The 19236-nt window shown below is 40.4% G+C and overlaps 1 protein-coding gene across 2 annotated transcripts in view; it reads right to left on the bottom strand.

Moving 5' to 3' along the window:
• The window catches only part of RASA3 (RAS p21 protein activator 3), a 130087-nt gene that overhangs the window by 53178 nt on the left and 57673 nt on the right, over positions 1–19236 (bottom strand). For both annotated transcript variants that reach the window (XM_041418144.1, XM_041418143.1), the window contains exons 4-5: positions 15765–15859; positions 3600–3676 (exon numbers count right to left, since the gene is read on the bottom strand). In XM_041418144.1, coding sequence (XP_041274078.1) covers positions 3600–3676; positions 15765–15859 — 172 coding nt within the window. The remainder of the gene's footprint in view (positions 1–3599; positions 3677–15764; positions 15860–19236) is intronic.

Raw genomic sequence — 19236 nt, forward strand, 5'->3', positions numbered from 1 at the left:
TAAGACTAAATGAAAGTACTGAATGATTCCTAAGGAGAAGCTATTAGATAACAGTTTTTGAACTGAATTTTTTGCTTCCTCGGCAGGGGTAAGGAAGCACACTTGCCTTTTGCATTTTTTAATAATCTACTACTTAACGTTCAAGAGCTCAGCACTTAAATATTTTAATTTGCCCTTCCATTCAGATGAATTTTTCCATCCATTCATCCAGCTGACTGTTCACAGCATGCTCCATGGGACTGCAGGCTGGCTCAACCCCAGCTGCTTTCCAGGCTTTCTGGAATGCAGAGGTGGCAGCAATTTGAACAGGCTCAGAGGGCACACTGATAAAGACCTGTGGGTAAGTTCATATCTTTTGGAGAGGTAAAAAAGTCTCCTAATTGGGCCAAGTCTTCATTTAGCCTACATACGTAGTCTTCGAAAACAAGCACTACTCCGGGGCTTAAAAAAGCAAGTGTCTCTAAGGTATTTTCAAACAGCTAGCCACTGTTCCTTGCCTGTGTGCTTTTGTTCTCCCTGCAAACCTCAACTGTTTTCAACCAGTTATATGTATGAGGGAATTTGCAGGATAGTGTTCATCTCTGCAGCTAAATGCTTCATTTAAAACAAACTATATTTTTTTTAAAACAAAGTCAAGAAAGTTCACAAGACAAGCATTAGATTCACCAGAACAATTCAGTTAAGATGAAGTGATTCTAGATTCTTGCTCATATTTTTACAGTCTTGTCTTATTTGCTCACTGTAACATCCACAAGACATTCACAAGGAAAGCAGTTATCTTCACAACACTCAAGAGGAACGTGCACTTCCCTAGAACACCTAGTCTCTGCTTTACACCCATGACCTACCTCTAACAAAGGTTCTGCCTCTCCTCACTGGCAAATTCCAGCTACAGAGACATTTAGCTGAGCATTGCTTAATTACCACATTCTTTTCATACAGGCTGAAGCACTAGAACCAAGACTGTCTATGAACAAACCTGCAAGAAATTTCAGATCATGTGGAAAAATGTTAAGAGCTGCAGTTTGCTGTAGACCTTCCTGAAGCAAGCAGTGTGGCATGAAGAAAATGCTGGACTACATTCTGAAGTGCTTTTTATTCCCCCACAATGTGAACACTCCCCTTCATCATTCCCTTCTTCATTCCCACAGCTAAGACAGACTGCCATGAAATCCTGCATCAATGGATCTACATACTCTAGAAACATTCATCTTTCCCAGTTTTCTTATTTAAACTGCTAAGCTCTACTGTCACTTACCACTCAAATAACAAATAAATGTGGAAACTAGACAGAGTGTCCAGGTCAGATACCAAAGAGAAGGTGGCAATGGGAGAAGACAGTTTCAGCAGACAAAAGCCTGCTTGAGCTCTGATTCTCAAATTTTGTTTCTAAGACACCTGGGCTCATTATGATTCAGTGGCTAAAACCTCATGATTTTTCTACACAGTGCAGCTAATACGCTGAACAATACCTAGCAAATCATGGTTACAGAATGCTTCACAAACCAATCTAAGTTGGTTTTTTTTTAATCTGCATTGTAGAACGTTTATGAAATAGTCTTCAAATCGAGAATATATAAACAAAAATTTGAATAAGTATTTAAAAGCTGTCTGGCCAAATGAATAGAAAGCTAGGAAATCACACTGTTAAAGTAGTCATTGCCCTACTGTTATTCATGAAGCAAGAGGCTGCATGTATTACATATTAAGAAGGACCTTTTCAGACACCTATTTCTAGCATTTCAGGAAGTTCACTGAAAAATCTATTGGTATTGTAATTTTGTAGGGTCCCACTTAACCGAAGACAAAACCTTTAAAAGACAGCTGGCTGTGGTATGGCATACTCCCTCAGAATAAAACAAACAGAGGCAAACACTTCTGAAGGTCCCTCAGTACACATCCTAACTATTCAAAACAGATGGGAGCAGAAGGGCATTGCAGTTAATCTATGTTTGCAGAGTCACGGACATCACAGGATTTCAACCCACAATTAGGGTTCAAAGGATAAGGACAGAAGGCTCTGTGGCTGTACCACATCTAAGCAGTGCAGTACACACTTTCAGAAAGGCCAAAGCAAAAAGAAACCCTCTATGTGGTAACCAGGACAACTGTGCTCCTTTTCCCTGTCTAAACTCACTATCCTCCAGGCTTGCTTCAAGGAAAGTCCAAGCTCAGTGATAAACCCACTGTCCTGTATGTCCCAGACACATTCACCCTCTCTGAGAAAGAAATTGCCTTTTCCTACCTTCTATTTCCCCATCCCCCAAAGCCTTAGGACCAATAGCAATACAAGCAACACTTAAACAAAAGATGTCAGCCTAGGACTTGGTAGATACAGGTTTGGACTCTGGTTTCTCAGAAAGTGTGTGACCACCATCACTTGGTCATATTCAAACTGGGCAATGGAAAATGACATGATGAGAGTCCTCAGGTAGCAGCTAGAGGAAGGCTGGGTCCTCCAGGTGGTGCACAGCTATACTGACATGGCAATTTTTGTTCTCAAAGAGGTTCAGCTGTGTTCCAGCAACATTGTGCCCTGATTAACAAGTTCACTGGAGCTCAGAGCCCCCACAATAACTTGCAGCAGACTATCCCCTGATATATCCCCTGCCTCATGAGAGCAGACTGCAGAGAGGAAGAGGTCAAATGTACCTGCTGCAGAGCTCTGGTAGGACCTGCAGAGCTCTGGTAGGACCTGCATGGCCAGGGGGAACATGCACAGGCAGGCAGGACCACTTACCCCAGCACATCCTCATACCAAGAGTGAACCTACAGTGATGGAGGTCACCATATGGTCACCTGCATTTGTTAACATGTCCTAGATGTAAAGACTACCAGGACAGAGCCTTAGGAAAGGCAGCAAAACAATGATATTAAATACTGGTCTGAAAATTGGGCTGGTCAGAATTTTCCTAGCAGAGCATTTATCATATTGACATGACTGACACAGAAGTGCATGATGCCAGCAGTCTGATTTTGATAGCTCTTCTGCCAGAGAACACAAAGCATTCCTCACAGAAGCCAACCAGCTCTGCCACTGCTTCTGAGGTAACATTAAAGGCTTTGGTGTGGCCAGAGAGCAGTGGTCTTCCAGACTCCTCCTCAGAGGACAGAGAAATCTTTATTGCTGTTTGAGTCCTGTGACATCTCTGTTCCAACTTGAATGAGACTGGATGGCTGATTCTGAGGCCGCCTTAGTAAGCGATAGCAAACTTTTGCTTTAAGTCAGCTCTGTAACACACTCACCACACAAGCTGTGCTACAAATTTACTTAGCTGGTAAGGTCCTTAATGCAAATTAGAAGGACATTATCATTACGCTTTGATGTCTTTTTCGTATTTATGGCATGACTAAATTGGATAAGGGATTGATTAACATTTAAGGCTATTAGGAAGAAAATTACATAGATTATGTAGCAAGAAGGAAAAGGGAAAATGAAAAAACTCACACGCTATAAATTCATAAGGACATCTCTGATTAAGAATATTCAACGTTCAACTAAATGTGTTGATTCCTCCAACTATTTTTAAATGAAACACTGCACACTGTTTGCAAGCAGTCTGTTTCTCACAACTTCACAGCTACATTTCAAGTCCTACCTTGTTGCGAGCTTGTGACAGACAACACCAGTGTCTGTTATGACTTCACTCAGTCTCAGCTCCAGGTGAACCTTCCCCTGAAACACACCAAAAACACCACAGGAAAAGTTGGTTTTATGCATAGGAAGTCATACCATTCCAACTTCAACAAAAGCAAGCCAGATTGTGCAAATAATTCCAGGAGAATTCTAAAGATTAAATAAGAGCTGTATAGCTGAGGTCTTTCTACTGCCAGAGAATCAGACTAGTATTTATTCAAGTAAATGTGGGTGCATAATTCCCACCATTATATTATCTCTGTAAGTTGAACTGATTGAAGGATATGGAGCGACCACAGTCTGACACAGAAATGTTGTGTTGAAGTTGTAATTAGCATTTTAAATATTAAGCAAGTATCTGCAACACTACTGTTAAAAATGACATCACAAAAGTGTTATAAATTAACATCTGTTTTAAACATTATAAAAATAAAATATATTAAGTAATATAAATAGTAAGACAAATATCAATAAAAGTATATCAAACAACTATTAAAAAACACATAAAAAATGTCCAATCACATTGCTAGCATTCACAGTATCTACTGTTACACAGTCTTCAACTCCTTATCATCATATCATTTATTATGACTTGGGCCAAGATATTATCTTTCAATACACTAAGCAAATAAAGACAAACATGAATACCAACTGCATTCCTCTTACTAATTCCATTATATGTCAAAATGTGACTAGCCACTCCCACTGACAAAAACTCAGCATCACTTTTACAGTGTGTACACAGTAAATGCAAAACACATTTTGTTATTGACCAAACCTGACATGCCAGCAGTGCCCAGTCATCCTCTCCAAATTATCATAGCCAAAATTGAGCCTTTCATTTTCATTACTCTCTCCTCCACCTTTTGTACTAAAGGATGCTAAAATCCACCCTGCTAATTAGTGACAGGTCTAACGTCAGTATCATGTTTACCTTAAACCACAAAAAATTCTTGTGCCACCCCTTTTGTGGGATGTTCCAGAGTCAACCTTTGCTCTTTCTGCACAGGACCAAAACTCTTGCAAGCAACTTCCCTACCTTTTGTGGCTAATTACTACAACCTCCTGCTCTATGGGCATGTCTATCCTGATGAAACCCTGGCCTCAAGTTGCACCTATGCTGCTAAGGTTCCCTACCCCTATAGCAGAATTGTCTGGACAAAAGCTGGTGAAGGTAGTCCAAAGCACAGCAAGGAGTGCAGCAATAATTAAGGAGCATGGACATACAGAAGTGCAGTCCAAGGTCATTCCCTGGTCCTCTCATGTTAAGAAGCACAAACACTGCACTCAGTGCTTGAATACTTGTCCTGAAGGCACCTATGAGGCATTCTGTTTCTTACTGCTACAGTCATTCCCTCCCCTTCCCAGTTTATATCCCTTATTCAGGATCATTATTTCTGCGCTACCTTGAATGCACACTTCATGCTTTCACTCCCCAAACATTTATAATCTACTTATACCTTCAGTCTTCTGACTCAGTAACACTTTTTCCTGTCTGAGAGCTGGAACACAGACCCTTGGCAGACAGTACTGGTCTTCATCCAGAAAACAAGGAAGACAACCTCTCCAGTTGAAGACAACCTCTTCAATCTGTATAAAGTTGCAGAGGTACCACAGTAGCTCACTGGCATTTTGAACAGGGAAGAACCCAGATGAGTGTGTGAGTTTCAAACAAGGTTTCTGCCATGTGTCTTTTGCATCATTTAAAAACAAAATAATTAAACCACCACCACCTCCAATGCAAAAAACCAAACACTGCATTCAGCTGCCACTTCGGATATGTGCTTCAGCGACACAGGTATCCTCCTTCACCCTGTCAGTGTGTGCCACAGTCAGCATCTGTCACTGGCTTCCAAACTGAAGCCTGTCCTCGTGCATAAGAGCAGGACTTCTCTGGACAAATGCATAAAGCCACTTCTAGATTCAGCTCTTAAGGACTTGGTACCACTGCAATGCCCACTGTAGCTGTACATGACAGGGGCTAGGCACATAATCAGCTAAGAACTCTGCTTAAGCAGAACAGCTTTCTTGCTTTTGTTTTACTATATTTCCCTTACTCTTCAATGTTCTCTCTCCCACTGGCTGCATATTCTGTTACAGTATCTAAACGATTGGTCTCTAGAGAATAAATTTAGATTATCAACCTGTAAAACCCACTACTGCTATCTTTGTTGATATCCTGCTAACTACCAGAGAAATCAACATTAATGTAAGTTTTGAAGAAATTAAGAGACAAGAACAGAGATTTGGAAATCCAGAAAATATCCCTTTGTAGAAAAATATCAAGGTATGCAAATGTTTTTATAGAAATATTTCTGCTGGTTTTAAACATGAGACCAACCCTTCTCAGGAAAGAATGCTTCAATGCGCTTAGATCAGTTAGAGCACCCTAACCCCACACATACTGAATAAAATGTAAGCTCCTCATTTCTGAAATTAGCTTGAAAAAAAAATTAAAAATCAGAAGTATTTCACACATTTTCCTAGCTACATTAAGCATAAAATTATACTGATGCCTCTTATGGGCTAAAAGCCATATTTTCCTGTCGCTTTCATCTTTCTCTTGTGAAAGCTCTGAAAATGGTCAGCTGCTCCAAGAGTGACTCCAAGCTTCCTGCAGCAAAACCGAAGTCATGGGATCACTGGGACCAGCAGCCTACAGCTATTCCCAAAACATCCTCCAGTGTTTTACTTCCAGTTAAAAACTCAAATGCCTTGAATTAAGGCTACAGTAATGTGCTTTCAGGCTTAATTTACAGAAAATGTTACTCTTACATAAACAGAATGCTTTTTTCCAAATCAATTATGCCATTATGCAAAACATAAGGATTCATCTGAATAAATTCACTCCTGAAAAATGGCATTATCTGGGTTTACAAAACACCAGGTAATTGATTTTGCAAAGGGAAGACAGAAAACTGCAATAAATCAGTATCATAAGATCAAAAGTTAATCTAATCAACAAGAAGGTCAACCTATAATGGATTAAATGTACAACAGAAACAGAGAACTGCCATGATCTTTGACAGTTTGTAAGAAAGAAATTTATATTTTTAGTATTAAAAGAACTACTGTAATAACAACAAGAGTATTTTACTGCAGTAGGTCTGCAGAGTTTAAAGGCAGGAAAGATTAGACAATGCAACAGAACGAAAGAAAAGTCCACTTTACCAAAAGCTGAAACAGTGGCCTCATCCTGCTCAGAGAGAATCCCTCCTTTGGAGCCAGGGACTGAGTCTAGGCTCAGGCCTGCATTATGAGGCTATAATGCTTTCTTTTTTCTGAGAAAAAATCTGGAAGTTTGGCAATTCGGAAATAGCATGTATTGATTACTCAAAACATTTCCATTAACATATATATTTCAGGGTGTTCATAGAAGTAGCTATACTTATTAACACAACCTTCTCCTTGGGAAGGGTAGGACCCCTTTTCAAGGAACAAGCTGAAGGAGTGCCAGTTCAGCCACTGAACACTTCCTTTTCCATCAGCTCCTGCTCATATGGAGGGTGGGTTCACAGGTCACACCTCCTTCCTAACCACATCTAACACCACATAATGGGGCCAGTCAGCTTCCAGTTACTGATTAGAGAAGCCAATGGATGACTGAATTTCTTGTAGGGAAGCAGACAGTACTCAAAAGGAAATCAGTAACAAAAAAACTTTTGAAAGGCCTTACCGAGGAAAACACAAATTATACTATGCTTGTTAAATATAACCTTTACTACACACTCTGTTATCTGAAAATGAAACTGACTGCAAGTTGGCAAAGAAAAGAAAAAGCAGACTCCAAGTCCTGGTTTTTTAGATACAGGGAAAGCCTGCCTCCAGCTACCTCCTTTGTGCCTGGAATGAAGCAGTGAGCCACTGTGGATTGAAACACCAGAAAACAGTTATAAAGCAAATAAAAGTACACAGATCCTACCTAACTGCATCATGTTTCCAGCAGTTGCAAATTTGTGGTTTAATTTAACCGCAGTACTTTGAAGGAAAAGAAAATGCATGACCACAGATTATCCTAAAGCTACTCTTATGACAAAGTTCTGCCATCCAGGCGTAAAGCAGTTTTAGCATCCTGAACAAGGCCTCACAGGCAGTGTTTGCAAGGTCACCACCAGGACACCACTGGGAGCAGTGTCAGAGGGCAGTTAAATGCACACATTTTGTCCTGGAATCTGACTCGCCCCACATGAAGCAGTGACTGCAGACTCAGATGCAACATGCAACCCAGCTCAAAACAGATGCAATCTGGTTTTTCAGAGAAATATTTATGAAAAAACACTGACAAATACCAGGGACTTCCGTGCCTATCTGAGGCTCTAGAAGATGCACAGAAGACTGTGAGTCTGCCTAAGTTCAAGACAGGAGCCAAATCTACCCAAATTTCCTAAATCATTTTAAAGCAAGTATCAACCAGGCCTCCATCCTTTTTGCTACTACCAAATTTTTAGAAATCTTTCACTTTTTAAAAACATCAAAGGAAAAGAACAAGTTTTCCCTGATGATTTTTAACAAAACCAGATAATATACAGTTTACTTGAATATTAAGTATCAGGTCAATAGTCTTAATATCCATGGCTCACATAGCATAGTAATTTGCTTCTACAAAAGAACAACAGTTGCTATCAGAAAAACTCCTAAATAAGGCATTTGTTTACTATTAAACCTGCTGGACAAAAGATTTGTGGTAACCCCCTTTCTACTTCTCACTAGCCTGCCCAGTTTTGCTGGGAACTTTCCCCCCAAGGTGGATGAAAATTTTTCCAAACATTTATTGCATATAGGGACACTTTTCCCAACACAACTCAACTCTGCTCATTGCTCAGCAGTGTGGAAAGAGGGACTAGGACCCACTTTTGTCTCCTTACTCCTCATCCTGCTGGTAGAGTGTGACTGCAAGCAGTCCCACCCCAGCTCCTGGAGATGGAGGAGGGATGAGATGTAACAGACATGAGCTGTAGGAGAGGACTAGGCTAAGCAGGTGACATAAACCACAGCTCAAGACTGACTCATGCCAGCATTGCATTTTTCTTGGAATCTCAAATTCAGGACTGTGATAACACTGGTGTGTTGGTTTATTTTCCCTTGCTCCAAATTGTCTGGAGAAATGAGCATTGGAAGAACTCAGCACTGCACAGAGACCATTCCAAACTAGGAAATAACCTGCACCACTGCTTTTTCCGTCTTTCCAGATTTTATTTCAGAATATAGCAAATATTATTGGGTAGATTCTGTCTACTTTGAAACCCTTTTAGCCAACTTCCTGAGAAGACACTTTCTGCCATCAGTAAAACTTAAAAGCAAAGAAGAAAACTGAGCCAAGCCTTAAGGGCTCACTAAATGCTGCCCTTAAGGGAGTGGGAGAGGAAAGATCAAGGGTACAACTACTGCTTTAGGTAAATCCAGCCCTGCAGTATTATCAGCAGCCTCACATAAGGTCAGGCCTCACAGCAGGTTTGAGAGCAGGAGGAAGAAGGAGTTTGTTTGCTGTCTACATTTGCTGCTTGTAACAGCTGCTCCTTCCTTTAGAAGAGGGCAGCGGGCGGCTGGGAAAGGTCTAAGGATCATGCTAGAGATCACAGCCTGCCTGCTGGACCACCGAGCAGCTCACAAGAAACTGGAACAAAACCCAAATGATTGCTGAGGAAAGTACAGCAGCTCTATTCAGCACTGCATGGATTCATAAATGCTAAGCAAAGCGGAACTGATATCTGCTTGCTCTCCATATGTGCAAGCATGTCAGAATTGCTCAGGAACTGGCAAACAACTTCACATGGCATAACGTTAACCTTCCTGTTTCTCTAAAGGAAGAATACTGCCATATGGTCAAAATCCTTAAAATTAATCATATTTTCTTCTCAAACAGCTTGATGGGACACAATACGTAGGTGTTGTAAGTGAAAGGGTTTCATTCCCCCAGACAAATTGTGCTCTGCCCCACGTATGTTACTTTAACACCACGTACGCTCATTGCTCAGCAGTAGGTGTTCCTCCCCACAACAGACCAGCTACTGAAAAGTAATAGACCAAAACTTAAGTAGCTGTCCTAGCCCTTTGTGCTGTTAAGTCTGAATACTGTGCTCCTACATTCACACAGGGAGGAAGTCTTGCCACAAAGCAGGATCTGGTCAATAGCTGCTCTTTCCCTTTACCACAAACGTTATTTACCATTGCTGATGCATGGTTCAGTAGTCTCAAATAATTTTGTCAGTAGGCATTTAGCCTTGTGATTCTCCCCACCCTATCAAAACAGACATGTCATCTCTCTTCAAAACAACTACAAGATAGAAGCTTAAGTGCCACTGTTCAAAATATAGAGGGTTGCACCCATTTATTTCCTGTTTGTGGTTGACAGCTGATACCAAACCTGGAAGCAGCTGCTTCTTTTTACAATTTGCATTTACCATGCTTACAGAAGGTTGTACAAAATGCATCAGTGACTTTTTTATGGTAGAAGTGTTTAAGTACCTACACATGATAGAAAACATCAGTGCTGAACAGTGGGCATGCAATGCTCTTAATTGCTCATCAGATAATGTAATTCTATCAATTACTGGAGTGAAACTGCCCTGTACAGTTGCTCCTAAAAACAATTATAACTTGTATCTTCAAACGTATATTCTTAATTACCAATTAGCAACAGAGCCATCACAGTTCAACACAACTTGCTCCACATATACAAAGAGCATTGATTTATATAGAACAGGAAGCAAGCAGACATGGGACACTGGAAAGCAAGCAGACACTGGAAATTTCAAGAAGGTGAATACAAGTAACAAAGTAACACTTGCAGCTTCCTCCACAGATCTGGGATAAACTTTATTCAGTCTTGTGTGATGGAGAAGACGAGCTAATTAAAAAATTTGCAGTGAAACCTTGGCTCTGATGAACTCATGGCAAAACTCTCACCCCAGGAAGGCCAAGATTTAATTCATGAAGCCTGACACTTGGGATGCAGATTCTGTATTCAACGGGAAGGTGCTGAGAAAAAGGAAACTTTTTTTTGAGGACCACACCATGCCATAGCTGGACTCTTCTAGCTAATATACAGGCAGCATTTCAGAGCCAGTAGTTATGTCGAGCAAGACAGGAGGATTTTAGGTGTACTTTCCAAACATACCCATAAATAATGTTTTCCACTAATGAAGTATAGCACACCACATGACACAGTCCATATCCAAGAACAGGCATGTTTAATCAACAATAGTCAAAGGCCTGCATAGACAAAATGTTAATGTGGTGAAAGGAAGAGGAAAAGCTTTTGGTGTCTGAAGAAAGTACTTAACATCAGTTAATCTTTGGCACAAAGCTTTGAGTACAGAAGGTTAAAATGTGAGACAATTTGCTTCCTCAGTGTTGGTTATCTGCCCTTTACATGCCTTTTATTTTTATTAAGTTGATAGCCAAATAGATATCTCAGACACATCAAAGTCCTTATGAGAAGGAAGGGGAAATGAGCAATTATCAAGTTTTTGTCAGACTTTTTTTGCCCCAACAATGACTTTACATAAGACCTTGAGCATAAATGGCTTTGGAAAAGCATTCTATCATTTAGAACTGAGAACTCAGCTGTAAGCGGACATGACTATTTCACATTTGTCAATGAGATGGAGGAAGTAACTCAAAGCACACTTGAAAAGGGGAACTTTTAAAACAAGAGCCTGCACAGGAAAACATGTCAGAATAATCTAACTCCCTTTGCGAGTCCCCCCACTTTGGCATATACTGACAACATGGTTTGGAGTGTACTGGTGTAAATAGATATTAATCAGAATATCTCTGGATCTTTAACCACTTCACTGATTACATGCACACAAAGAATGTTTAGGTGGCAAAGCTCAAACTTCACAAAACAGACTTGAACTATGAACTTAACATGAAAAAATATTAAGGGGAAAACTACTCAAAACGAGGAAAGGCCTTTTAAAGACTGCATGTGCACTTGGGCTTAAATTCCACTGAGAACACATGGACCACTGAGAGCATCTGTCATCTACAGCCCTAGGCAAATATCTCAATCAGTTACTGCTGGGTAAACTTCCTTCTGTGAACAAAAGGAAAACATTAATGGATCAAAAAAGAGGTACACACAATAGCATGGCTATCTTTGCTTCCAGACCTCAAAAAGTATGACAAGGAGAATACAGCAGGTCCTGAAATACAAATGACTCGTAGGAAAGAAACATGTCCCATATAAGGTGTGCAACATCATGCTCCTACTGGCCTCAAGCAGCTTACAACGTTGTCTCGGCTGCTGCTAGGCCCTCCCCTCCAGCTGAAGCTGACTGATTGTTCATAATCTATTTCAATGCAAAAGTTAAACCATTTTCAGTAATGGCTCAATTCCTGTTCCACTTCTCACTAAAATACTTGGGCTCATGTACTGTCATACACTGGGCATTTAACTCTGGGCACAGTACTGAGGAGGAGGCAGGCTCCATCAGAAGATGGGAACTTAAAATTCCTCCAGCTAAATGCACACAGGCCCACCTGGTTATAGCTTTCTACCTCCAGAACAAGTTTCTCAGTCTGGAAAGTTAAGCCATAAATTAAACATTAATGGTGCTGTCAACTTCCATTCTGTACTCTATATAAAAAACTTCCCAATCGCATTTAACATTTTATTCTATATTTAAAAAGGAAATATTCAGACATGTCATTTCATATTTGTATACCAAACACAAATACAAGCTGAAGTTTCATCATTTGCTCTTCACAGAGCAGCTCAAACTTAACCAGCTAGAGCACAACTGCTCTTTCATCACCCAGCTACACCTCAACAGCATCCAGGATATCCACTGACAGGACTAGAGCAGACTATGCAATTTTCAAACTAGTGAGAGCAAAACCAGACAGTGAAATGTGGGGGTACTGATGTACCAAGAGAGTACAAGCCTGTCAACCTCAAGGGGCAGTTACAGCCCACTGCTGACTGACACAGCACTGTGCTCTGGTAGCTACTGTTTTCCACTGACTCAGGCAAGGGGAAATCCAGGTGCACCTGGTAATGCTGATTATCTCACTAGGCAGGTTTGCTAGACCAAATGGTGAACCAAACCCACAAAAGACATGGGGTGGGTTACAATGCCTGCTCTGCATCTGTGGGCTGAGCAGCTGCACAGTCCCGCCTCTGCTGCTCCATGTGAGGCTGAACACAAGGCGCCGTGAGATCACAGGCCGCTCAGCAGCACTCAGCCCAGACACACAATGCCCTCATTTTCTTCTTCAGCATCAGCAATCATGCTAGACTCCTTTACCTGCTGTCAAGCAATAAATGGAGGTGGCATTAAAGCATCTGACAGTAATACTCATATCTGTGTAGTCTGACAATTAATGTAGTCCTGCTGTCAGTAACATCCTTATCTGCAATAAAATTTATGAAGCCATAATCTCAATCCTGAACATACAAAGCACCTTTATAAGACAGTAAGAATTGGCAATACTGTAAAACCATAAAACTAGATTCAAAGTCTCAAGCTAAACACCTTGGAAACAATCTGTGATGAAGCTATACAATATTAACACTTACATACTTATTTTTAAAAGCATACAGGACTCATACAAATAGGTACAAACCATGATGAACAAAATTTTAAATTCCTCTCATTAAACTTCAGATAGTTCAAAATAACAGTTCTTGCATCACAAATGTTATTATCTATAATTTCAAATCAGTCTGTTCTCAAAAATGAGGTACCATGTCCCAAAAGTGGGCCACAAGAAAAACAGCATCCAATATTACTGATATTTGAACAATCCATTGTTTTTACATGGTTTTCAGATTCTGACTGTGCTGGCTGCTCTGCTTAAAGCCTGGGTATTTTCAGACTTCACACAGGGTAAAGTAAGTCCCTCATAGATTTATTATTCTTATCCAGTTTCTTTCCTATCATGGCCTAATGTATTAGAAATAATTAGAAAGCTGGTCTCTTTTTTCTTTTTTAATTTCTCAGTCTGACTGCACAACCCCAAGCAAGTCACATTCTTTCTGACATTTACTCTCACTGTATTCAAAGTGTGGGAGTGACAATACCTTACCTCAATAGAGTGCTGTGATGCATAACTAAATAGCCATGAAGGGATCTACAACATGGAAAATAGTACAACAGCCACTGGTTGACAAAAGCAGAAGATGCAGGAGTTTCCTGGCCTACAGCTCAATGTTTAATCCACTAGATTGCATTGGAAAAACTGCTAGAATGATAAAACTGATAGTTGCCACATTAAGACTGCCTTTGTACTAGTATTTGCATGATTGACTGCAAATGTTAACTATTAAAAATTCTTCAACTATTTTCTTGAAAATTGAGTAACATTGTATAAATACTCATTATTAACACAAGTATTTTATTTTCCTTTACAAACCATTAAGTGCTTAGGACAAATGAGATACAACAAGTGTAAAAGATACAAAAAAAAAAATCATTTGGCTATCTTCACTTGCATAAGAATTCATACAAAATATTTACAAATCTGCTCCCACTATTATGGAACACCAAGCCCTCTTGCAGTCTCAACATAAAGACCAAGGAACGTTTAAATAAATAGATAAAATTAGAGCATTGTGTAAATCATATTTACACTACTTGCAATAAATGCTTATCATGGAGCCCAGAAACAGCTTTTAAAAGTTGGGCTCTAGTAAGGATGAAAACAGCAGAAGTGATAAACTGCACTTCACAATTATGAACAGAGAACATGCTTCCAGCAAATCCTGTGCTCCTCATCACTCAAAGCTACAGCTGTCTGCACCTTACATTACCACTGCTGCTCTAGAAAGCACCCTTGGTCTAAAAAGCTTCCACAAATTCACTCTATAAATATTGTAACAAAACAAACAATGCAGAAGCTTATCTAAATATTGGCTTTCTTCAACTGATAAATTACAAAGGGAAAGTTTTCATATCCTACAGGAAATAAACACTTAATCTATTTTTCTAAAGGCACTGTCATAAGAGGCTTAGGGGTAAGAAGACAGGGACACACCAGGGTAAACAGAATAGATCTCATAGTTAAAAGCCTGTTAAAAGCCTTTCCATCACCAGTGACACTGAAATGTGGCATTAGAGAATCAATATTTTACAAGAGAATGTCACAGGCTGAAGAGGCTGTTCTGAAGCTTTATTTGTATCATATACACAACTGTGTATTATTTGTCTCTCCAAGCTAAAAGAATACCTAATCTTTCATGTTTTTCCAAATATGCTTCACCACACATGACCACACTGTATGTTGGAATGTGTGTGCATTTCAACTGTCATTTTCCAACCTGGTATGTGCAGACTTGCACACAGACTGAAAAGCCAAGACACTGTGCCCAACCCTACCATACAGAAGTATCTAAAAGGCATTTCCCCTTGCATTTATCTGAGACTTTTGCACAGGCCACACACTCATGTCTCCTCCTAAACAAACATTGTGGTTCAAAAGTGATGTGTAATATATACTTACAGGAGGAAAAAAAAAAAGTAACTGGCACACTATCCTGCTATATAATTTTGATTTCTTGCATTGTTATAATGGCTGTTTTCACAAGACCTAATGTCATAACAGAAAGCAGAATCTGCTTCAAAAGAAGAAAAGTACAGAAAGGGGAGTCACACTGTGTACAAAAGTTTGCGAAGTACCAAACCCTAAATGTAATTTAGGGCTGAAGTAATACAATTATCAGCATTCCCACTGTATGGAAGAGGGCCTAGAGATCTGGCAAGGAATGTTTTTCACATTTAAGATGTACTTGTTGCCATTCCTGTGGCAACCTGCCAACACAATTATTTTAAGCAGTACCTGCAGATACTATTTTCAAGATGGCTCCACTCCCTGAGGAATCAACTGCTATTTATAGGGCCTGAAGTTATTCGATACTTGAGATAAACACACCCTCCTTCTATCAGCGACCTGATAGTTCACATTATTTTAATTATTTCTGTAGGCAGAATCCTGACCCCCAGTGATTTATGCACACTTGTAACCCACCCTACACTTATCACCAAAACCCAAACCATACTAATGGGCAATGTTTCCTTTCTGTAGGGAAGCAACATATCTGTCCCAGAGCTATGAAACCCATGAAACTGCCATGTCCTTGTTACAAATACTCTTTGCCAAGATATTTTTTTAATCATCTCACCTGTACTTCTGAATCAGCATCAACATGCTGGAGTTGAAACCAGGTGTCTCTGTTATGATACTTCTGCAGATCTTCTTTCTGTATAGCTACCTTTCCTGAAATAAAACAAACCAGAAGCAGAGTTTAAGACATGCTGTAGCTCTATCAAGATATATTTCCAACAAAACCAAGTTGCAAAACAATGATTTAGGGGCCTGTCCTATTCAAGAAAGGCTTTAGAGCAAGGAAAATACTTTTTTGGGGAATACTTCTTTACACAATACATAATGAGCACAGTATTGATGGATCATACAATTCTGATGAGCATCTTTTTCCACTGCATTCTGTGAATGACTTGAAAATTCCTGAAGTCCTACTCACCTAGCAGAGTGAACCACTGGACACTATGGACAAGCTTGTAAATATGCTTATAACAAAAATGTCATCATTACTTCTCTGACATGCAATTAAATTTGTGGAAAGAAAAGCTTGGAAAGCATTGCAGAGATTTTTTGTCTGTAACAATCCCAAATTAAATGTTCCATGCATATTATTGCCAACAATATTTCAGGATGAGGCTGAAATATTGTATAGTTTTGTAGGAGAAGGGAAACAACTCAAGATGTCAAGTCACAGCAGATTCCCACATCTGCATTTTGGGGCCCTGTCAACCTCTCTCTCTCACTCAGATCTTTCAGGCTTGGTATTACATTAGCCAGAGCCACCCAAGGGCTACCCCTGACAGTAGAGAAAAGCCAGGGGGGAAAACTCACACCAAAACACTGAAGAGTTTTAACTCTTATGTTTTTATACCCCTGTTGCCACTACCACATGATCTATTTTGGTAGGTACAGTAACAGCACCCAGTTCCACACTATAAACTAAGAGCCTGCATGAATGCAAAGGGTCAATGCAGCAATTTCTGTCCTGCCCAACCTCTCTTAGGCAGTATGTAAAGCACTCTCTGAGGAGCAGTGAAACTTTTTCCAAGCTTCTTTCTTTGTATACACAAAGCTGAGTGTGGCATGCCTGGGGAGCACGTGATCCTCAGAAAGCTGCTTTGGGTTGGGTGGCTCCCCAGGCACTGAGCAAAACAGCATGTTTGAAGTGAAAGAATCCAGGGCAGTCAGAGACATTGACAAGGCTCGAGGAAGCTGGGGTTTGGCAACGTGGTTGGGTAGACTTCTGCTGCTAAAGTGAGTTGCTCACATACAGTTTGCAACCACTGCTTTGTCATAAAAACACAGACTTTCTTTAACCAAATGTTGTTAGATAAAATTCACCAATGAATATATTTTTCTGGGAAAAAGAGTACCAAGGCAACCTAAATGGCCAGTAATACATCACCCCAGCAAATGTTAACAGAACACATTTACAAAGCAAAAAAAAAAAAAGCAAGAAAACACATGATCAAAGACTACAAAAGTGGCAAACAAAAACAATTTCCCTTCAGAAATCTAAAAGCTTACAAGTCCTAGCAGCAAGTTATTACACAGTAGCATTCCCTCAATTTATGGCCTTTTCCTTTAGCTGGACAGCTTCACCCAGCCCTCCTGTTTGCTGGGCTATACCCCATACCATGTTGCAGCTGCATTCTTCTGTCACCTCAGGCTGTTTCTGATGACATCTTCCAGACTTCCAGTCCCAGTTCCTAAACTACCCTGCCATTCTTCCACAACTGCCCTCCATAATATCTGGCAGGGTTTCTGCTCTAGTTTCCCTTTCAGAACTTCTGACCCATTATTTCTAAGTCTTGTTCATTCTGTCCTCAGCACCGTCCTCTCACTGCTTCGCCTGTAGAGATTATCAGATCCATCTCCTGCCAAACATTTAACTAGAGATTAACAAAGGAGACTCTTTATTGGATATGCAGAGCAAGCCTCTTGAAACTTCTTAGAAAAGCAATATTTAAATTACACAAACCTACAAAATACTATGGCAGGAAGGGCAAATAAGACATCTGAACTGTGCTGAACAGAAGACACCAAGTTATTCTACTGAGAATCCATGGGATGATGACTGTGTTTTTTCAAAGCTTCTACTTTTATTCTCCAACCACAGTGGTTTGTGGGGAACCTAGTTTCTCTAAAACACTCTGAGAGCAATACATTGAAATGCATGACCTTCCACTAATTGCTTTGGACCTCAATCGAAATTGTTTACTTTCACTGCTTGCTGTCCTCACTCTACCCTTTAATCTCTTGCAGAAATCCTCCACTCAATGGCAGCGCTGCACACACTTTGCAAACACCGTCAGCCGCCATCATCTCATTCACAGTCACCTCCATGTAAGGAGTGCCCTGAAGGAAACTCAAGGATGCTTTCCCAATATCTGCACGTGCAGGGGACACTTTCTGCTCTCTGCATCAAGGATGGCAGGGTAACCCAGATGGGTCTGGCCAAGGAGTCAGTACATGACTGCAGCACAAAGTGTTCCCAGGCAATGGCACGTGCCTCCGGCTCTGAGGGAGTTAACGTGGTGATACAACTGTTTTGATTAGGAAACTATTCGAACAGCACTGTTTGCTCTGCACACAAGCAAGTTTTATTAATGACTGAAACTTATTGACTGGGCTGGCTATTATCCAGGGGTTTTCACTGCATACCAAATGATCCACAAAGAAGAAAAATCTACTAGGGAAAAAGAAGAGGGTGGCAGTAAAAACAGGGCCTACAGTTCAGCCAGTCTAAACATATACAAAGATATATTACTGATAAGGTAGACGGTTTGATCTGCCCTGATAAACAGTTCTCTGCATACACACAGAGGAGCTTCCCTCTCAATTTGTGAAAAACTCTTCACCTGCTCCACCCATGTCCATATGCTCATCCAGCTCACATTCCTCCTCCTCATCACCAGACCTACACAAAAGACCTACATAAAAGTGCAGGTGCTGAGCATGGTCATGTTTCTGCCTTGGTCTACACAGTCACTGCTCTTCCACTGGCTGACCTACATCTGACCTGGCTCAAACAACTTCCACAGCACCAGAACTAGGCTAAATCTAGGCCAATAATCACAAGCTGTTGGCACCTGTCATTTGACCTGACACTACACGATAAGAAGCTGTAATTCTCCCTGAAGATAAACCCAACACAAGAGGTCAAAAAGATTTACCATCACTCATTTAAAGGATGTTTTCCTCTTTATGGTCTTCAGCATGCTCTCAAAGCCGAGCCCATTGTCTTGCATGCTGTCTCAAGACCTGGGTGGCTTCCAGACAGCATCAAGAAACTCTAAATCTTGCACCTGAGGCACCCAGCCACTCCTGCTGATTTCCTCAGAGTGGCCTCAGGCTGCAGAGTCTGCATCTGATTAAGCTTTTACACACTGTATGGGAAGAGGCAGGAAATAGCCAAGCTTGTTGAACAATGTAAGGTGTAATTTCAAAACTTAGTATAAGTTACATTTTTAGAAGCTAGATTCTCAGCAATAACCAGCAAAGATGAAGTAAAAACATTCTTCTCATCTGAGTAATTTCTGTCTGATGCC

The sequence above is a fragment of the Onychostruthus taczanowskii genome, unplaced genomic scaffold (genome assembly GCF_017590055.1).
Source record: "Onychostruthus taczanowskii isolate IOZ18803 unplaced genomic scaffold, ASM1759005v1 scaffold58, whole genome shotgun sequence".
NCBI classification, from domain to species: domain Eukaryota; kingdom Metazoa; phylum Chordata; class Aves; order Passeriformes; family Passeridae; genus Onychostruthus; species Onychostruthus taczanowskii.